The following is a 6902-nucleotide window of genomic DNA, read 5'->3' as shown; positions in this document are numbered from 1 at the left end:
GTGTGGCTGTAGGGAAAGGCCCGTGAGCAGTGCTAGCTACCTTGGGAGGAGTGAAGCAGTACAGACCCATGGCCCAGCTGCTACTGGGAACCACGCAGTGGTCACAGAGTGGGCAACACCGTACGCTCACCAGAATGCTGCTTAAATAAACACTGGGGTGAATAGTTCTGTAAGCAATGGAGATAGCCATGGGGTGCAGTTTTTACAAGTATCTAGGGCAGAAAAACATTGCCAATCCCAATCTCCACACAGCACAATTCAACAGAGAGAGTCCACATCCAGGAGGGTTGGTACAAGGTTTTATCCAAGTGGGGTTACATACAAGCACAAAAATAAAACGTTCTGTATTCTACATTATATTACAAAGGCAGGCAGTCAATAAATAGATCAATAAATTATGGGAAGCACAGAAGAGTATGTGTGAAAATAGGTGAGACTGGTTTTAGTTGGTGCATGATAAAGTCTTTTGTGTTCATTCCCATGAAGTGTTAGAGTGATTCTTTCAAAGGCCCTTATCACTTCCAGTGAAGATAACTTTCCCTTAAAAGTGTAAAACAGATGCAGGGACAGTACAGTAGGCTCTGGTACAGGCTAAAGACTCAGCGTCACTTACACTTTCCCAAGAATCTGACAAATTTGCAGCTTAGTATAAATAAAGTGACGGGTCTATTGTTTCTCAGCTCCGACACCTTCTTATCACTGCGATTTGTTGCAGAAGAGTGGCGGAAACATTGGCATGTGACTCCATCATATAGCATTTAAGGGGGGGCAGTACCTTTATGAATTGACAACTTCAGCACATACACAAAGGAAAGATCCTCTCTATCTAGCTGGCACAATGGGGTTTCCTTTTCTGTCTATTTCTATGCAGACTAAATGCAATGCTATTCAGCTATTTGAATTGGGCAGTGTGGATGTATGGGACACAGCTTACTGGACTGGCTGGGGGGACCAGTTTCTAAGCTGGTATAAACTGGTATCGTTCTAAACCTTTTGTTGGGATTTCAGAGCTACAGAGATAAATTTTCAAAGAAATATCTGAGCATGTAAAGATCTTTATAAAGATTTTACACAGCAACTAAACAATCTAGGCATGTATTGCCCATAGTTTTAGTCGCTCTGGAAATCCCTACAGATGCCAATCACCATTTACAAGGCACAAAAAGATGCCTTTATTCCTGTGAATTTGAATGTGCCCCTTCTGGCATGAAGAGCCCACCCAAACAATCCAGTGATCTGCTCTATGCTCAGATATGCAGAAAGACAGTCATAATTTGAACAGAATAGCAAGAAGCAAGCAACAGAACAAAATATACATTCCCTACGGTCATATGACTTGCCCATTCCCCGTGACAGGAAACATACAATTATCTGTACATGCCTCATTAAATAACCTTATTAAATAGGAAATCCGAAATGTACAAATTTACAGACTGAATTATTAAATACTTCCCTTGTGCACTCCCCTGTGCATGTGTTCCCTGCTACTATCTGCAGCCACACTCTGATACCACCATGCCTTCGTATTTGAACTTGTAGGTGACCACCCCTGCATCCATGTAGAGAATTGAGATAGGATCGAGTTTGGTGGGCACGCAGCAGGCCTTGGAGGCTTTCTGGGGATTCTTCAAGTGAACCAAAGTCTGGACAATGGCATGTTTTGTTGGGGTGACGTGCTCTGTTAAGGGGTAGGCGCATACTCCATGGCACTCATAAGCTTCATATCCTGCTGGAGCGATGATCCAGGAATCCCAGCCAATCTCCTTGAAATCTATGTAGAGTGGAGTCTTTTTGCAGTAGTTGCCTTTTGCGTTCCTTCGGATTCGAGCAGTGGAGTCATAAATGATGTTGGAACGCATCTGGAGCAGAGCCTCCTCACCAGGGTGTCCATGGAAATTGCCAACCTCCAGGTTCTCCAAGTCCAGGAGCTGCTCATGGTCTATCATTTCGTTCAGCTCTTGCTTCTCCTCTTTCTTATCGTTGCTTTGGTCATCAGAGAACACAATCAACAGGGGCACGTGCTTAGCCTCAGAGTTGATGTCGATATCGAGTTTCCCCTCTCCATTCTGCTCCTCCCCTTCCCTGCCCTCAATGTGAACCTCCAGCCGGTGCGTGGTCAGCCCTGCCCTTCGCCAACGCCTGATGGCTTCGGTCACCTCGAAGCTCTCCCACTCGCTGCTCGTGCCATAGATCTGTCTGGATGCCAGTGCCATGATCTTTCTTTCTTCTCCTACCCCCATATGGTCATTTTCCAGCACTTCAAAAATAGTGACCTTTCGGTCGAGCCCATCATAAAGCATTTGGTCCCTCTCCACCAAGGTGTAGAGCCTCAGCTCCGCCATGGTGATTTCTTCATGATGAGGGATGGAGACATTGAACAGAAGGGGATATTTCCGAACTCCTATGACACCAACAGGGTGGGAAGCAAGGTCTGGAAATAACAAAAATCAGGTATTTTAGAATGGTCAATATATCCAATAACACATGCACTGAATTTCACCTGACATGTTTTGCACTGCATGGTTTCAGTCCAACAGTTTCAGGAGAGTGTTTTCTCCATTGTCCTTGGAAAAAAAGCCCACAGCTTTATTATAGATATCTGAGGACAGTGAGATCCCACATAAGATAAAGACTATAAATCTGGACTTAAGGGTTTTCTTACTACTTTCATGGCTTCAAGGGCTTCCTAGTCACCTGGAAGGACTACCTGTTAAACATGCATGGTCTAATACCAAAATGAAATAGCTTCTCTGTAATTATAAAAAAAAATGAGACAAAAACAGTCAGTGTAGCAAAGGAAGGGAAGAAAAATATAGCACTGGAGTGAACATGAGATAGATGACACATTGGCTGCATATGCAAGAACAACAGTCTCTATCTGTGTCTGCTGTGTGTTTTTGTGCTAGCAAGTATTTCCTTCTGCTGAAATATCCTCAGCAATGCAGAGCACCAAGCATGATAGAAGGAAAAGCTGCCTGAGAAGCTGTAAAGGCTCCAGGTTAGGAAGAGCAGGCAGTGAACATCCAATGTGAACCATCAGTCAATAGGAATGCTGCCACAGAGCCAGTGAGTTTCAAGCGAGCAGTCAGACAGCTGTACTCAGGCATTTTTGGCAGCTTTGGTTAATAAAACATAGAAGAACACACAGTATCTGCTAGTCATTCAGGCTGTCTGTCCTGCCTGCGTTGCTTGTTTATACATAGCAGTATGCATTTCTTCATGCAATGTAGGAATCTTACAATCCTAATGATTGTATGTTTGTTACTGAATTACTACGCTGTCTACTTGTAACTTAGAAGACAGACATAGAGACTACATGTAAACTTTCTGCAGAAGCAAACTGCTTGAGACCTGTTGCTATCTTCATCTCTGACTCCTCCAATTTTGATATCTTTGTAGAAAAAGGACACTGATAAAACTGCAAGCATTGGCCAAACTCCATCCATGCACTTAAGCAAGCAGCTCACTTAAGCACATGAATTTTCCTATGGCCACGAAGTAGGTTTTGAGGCACCTGCCTTTCTTCTTTTTTCTATTTTTTTCTGCTTTAGCAATTCCATCAGTTCATAAACTAAAAAATAAGGAGCTTGCATCTCCCTACCCATCAATTGAAAAGATGGGAGCTGATTATATTCCTCACAGCATCAGCATAGGAATGCTGAGAGGTGAAAAACACTGCTATTCAAGCTTAACCACGCTTAACCATGATCTGTGATCTGAGTGGTCTTGTCCAACCTTAATGATTCTGTGAGATGCCAACCGTGAGAATTCTGTGAGAGTGGAGAAATATCACCTGGCCACTGAGAAAACAGGCACAAGGCAATCACTACACCACGGCTATGCAATATGTGACAAGCTGGGTCAGCACTAACAGGGCAAGAAAAGTGTTCATTTCTAAGTCAAGATGTGACTTTGCACTTCAACTACAAAGTCCATAAGCTGAGATAACTTTCTGCCACCGACATCCCTGGCAGGGTCAGGAAGGGTGATCTGAAATCCATAGGAAAATAGAAATTTCCTGAGGACATTCACTGATAGAGCACTGCAGTTCTGTTCGCAATACAGCATTATACTCAGATTCAGTTCCAGCTGTGCCTCATGTTACATTTCTATAATATCTTTATAGCAATTACAAATTTAATAAAGGGCTTAATGAATAGCAATGAAACTACCATTACCACCAATTTTCAGGTGAGCAAAAAAAAGTCTGTTTCTACTGCCTTGAAGGTTACATCTAATTAATTTCTATATTAAAAAAGAGTGATTTTGACATGAAATGGCTGATTCTTCATTTCATGGATTTTAAAGATGTAAAGAAAACCCAAACAATTGTATAACCACGTGCTTGTGAAGCTGTGTTAACATCAGTAGTCCCACTTTGTATCCTGCTGTTTGGGATCAGCAGAGCTGAGAGGAAAACCTAAATGATGGAAAGTTACACCAGATTTGCCCTATCTCACTACAGAATTTTTGCAGTGATGAAGAAGAGATGGAACATCACACAGAAGGGCACAGAGCTGTGAACCCTGGCAAAAAGCTCTGTTTGTTCCATTTTTGCTCGTTTTGCCAGTGGAATGATTCCAGATTTACGTCACTAAACCACACTGTGTTGTATTGGTTGGCATGTTGTACTTGACAAATTTCACTGTGTTCATTTCTCCTGCATAGTGCACAGTGAGAAAAGAACAACAGGCATTCCTGCATATGTCTGCATTTATATTGAAATGAGTAACTGTTCACCCATGGTCTAGCTGGTTTGCCATCAACCATTCAATAAATTCTCCCACTCTGGAGGAAAGGATATGTAAAGGAGATTTAAATCACAAACCAGAAACACGTTGCCAGTAAAGAGTATCCAGGCCTGGCAGGACTGAGCAGAGTGATAAAAATGCATAATGGCTGTTCTACATTACGTAGGGTAGCATGGAGAAGTCTTGCAGCGATTTAATAGTTGCATGTATCTCTAAAGAGCTAAAAAGAATGGAAGCACTTGTACTTGCCAAGTGGAATGACTGGTATTTGAAAACCATTGGTTGAAAAACATTTTTAACAGAAATCCCACATTGGTGCAAATGACTGTTAAGAAACTGCTGAATGTTATCACTGAAACTTATCTTGTCTTTGCTGAAATGAGGGGAAATGTTGAAACAGAAACATAGGGAACTATGTAAGGTCATGAATAAACTTCCTTTTTCTAATATAATTTTTAACATGAAATATCTTATTTCTCAAAAAGAAAAGTTAAGTGTGATACAAAATTCTACTTATTGTCTAGACCGTGCTCAGATATCAAAGGAAGAAAATGTTACAAATCCCACAGGGATCAAAAGTGGGAGGGTATTAACAGAAACCCACATTTTGTTTCACTCACAGAAAATACTGCAACGTTGAACAATATGTAAAATGATTTCTTGCCTTAAATTCAAATAATACTATGAGTTCCATTTGAAAATCAGACAGATAATAACAAACAAGTGTCATTCTGGGGACAGTGAAAACAATGCACTCAAAGTACACTCTTAAACACTAGAGGAATGTCATATTGCGCTGAAAACTTGCAATCTCAAAAGCAAAGGACAAGGGATCCATCTCATAGCAAGTGACATTAGTACAAGCAGTATTAATTGTCTGTTGCTAACGGCACTCACTGAAAGGCCTTTACTCCCTATTGTGTGCTCAATGCTTACTTGACTATATACGTGTATACATCACGTTGACTACCAGGTGACCATTTCTAGAGATGCACGCATCTTACCTTCATTTTTGAAGCTCCTAATGATATTTGCAGATGGCATAGATGTCCTGTCAGTGGCAAACTTGTTGTACAGCTCTAGCATGTACTCTGGTGGGTCCACTTTGGCCGATTCGTGCAGAGGAATGTCGGAGAGGTTCAACGTCTTCAGGAACTCATTCTTCATATTCTGAAGCAATGTGTTGAAATCAACGCCATCCTGCTCGGACAGGAATTCATCGAAAAGAGGCTCGCCTTCCTCCAAGGAAGAGTGTTCCAAGCTCAGGATGGGACTGCAAGAGGCAAGGTGAACCAAGAGGCAGAGGCCAGCCCACAGCTGGAGCACTATGGAATCCATGGCTTCGCTCCGGCCTCTGACCGCACTCAACAAGCTCTAGCTCTCGTGTGGGCTAAGTGGCGGTTTTATCCCCTTGTGTCACAGAGAGATGACAAGTTTGGATTGAAACTTGTGATCCGTCCTCTCTCCCTTCCCCCTCCCCAAAGCCAGGTCTCAGTAATTGGATAGGGCTTGCTCTCTTCTATGGTCGCCTTGCCTCTCTTATCTCGTGTAGTGTAAGCTGTTCACCAGATTTGTTGCTATCTTGCAATCCCCTTTCCCTTAATGAGCTTTTTGTAAACATTCTGCTCTAGGACATGAGAAGATAGGACAAGTTTCTCGTTGGAGAGGAACTGCTCTTTCTGCCTCCTTCAGCATGTATGAACAATTCCATCCAAGCAGATATAGAGGAAACGTAAATTCGATAGAGCTTCTACTGAAATCTACGAATTTTGCACCAAGGACAAAGAATAATTCCTTTAGTGCAATCAGAACATTAGCACAGGTTGAGTGCTGGTGCTCAGTGCTGTGTGCCATACAAGTGCTCAGAAACAGAAAGAGTAAAGAAACCTTCACTTCCTTTCATATCTTATGTACTTAGCAGGTAAGAATTCCTAATTCTTGATTTAGTTGTTGGAGAGTTTCTCTTTGCAAATACTAAGGGCTTTACCCAAAGAGCAAATCTAAACTGATCTGCTGATTTTTGCAAATCCTTCTTTTCCATTGTGGCTAAGCATATCCAGGTATTTGTTGCTTCATCCCTGCAACTTTCTTCCTTCACAGATATTCTATATCTTCTTCAATATCTATCATATCTTTCTTCTTCAAGACCCA

At 42.0% G+C, this 6902-nt stretch overlaps 1 protein-coding gene across 1 annotated transcript; it reads right to left on the bottom strand.

Annotated features, from left to right (window-relative positions):
• Positions 1–279: 279 nt before the first annotated feature.
• Positions 280–6216, bottom strand: BMP10 (bone morphogenetic protein 10). The gene is made up of 2 exons (XM_052701987.1): positions 5756–6216; positions 280–2431 (listed from the first exon to the last, which is right to left on the bottom strand). The coding sequence occupies exons 1-2, from the start codon at positions 6087–6089 to the stop codon at positions 1488–1490; spliced, it is 1278 nt and encodes a 425-aa protein (XP_052557947.1). The 5' UTR covers positions 6090–6216; the 3' UTR covers positions 280–1487.
• Positions 6217–6902: the final 686 nt, after the last annotated feature.

Source organism: Tympanuchus pallidicinctus, unplaced genomic scaffold (genome assembly GCF_026119805.1).
Source record: "Tympanuchus pallidicinctus isolate F22 unplaced genomic scaffold, pur_lepc_1.0 scaffold42, whole genome shotgun sequence".
Lineage (NCBI taxonomy): Eukaryota > Metazoa > Chordata > Aves > Galliformes > Phasianidae > Tympanuchus > Tympanuchus pallidicinctus.
The sequence above is the reverse complement of the archived record's forward strand: the minus strand, read 5'-3'. Positions and strand labels throughout refer to the sequence as shown.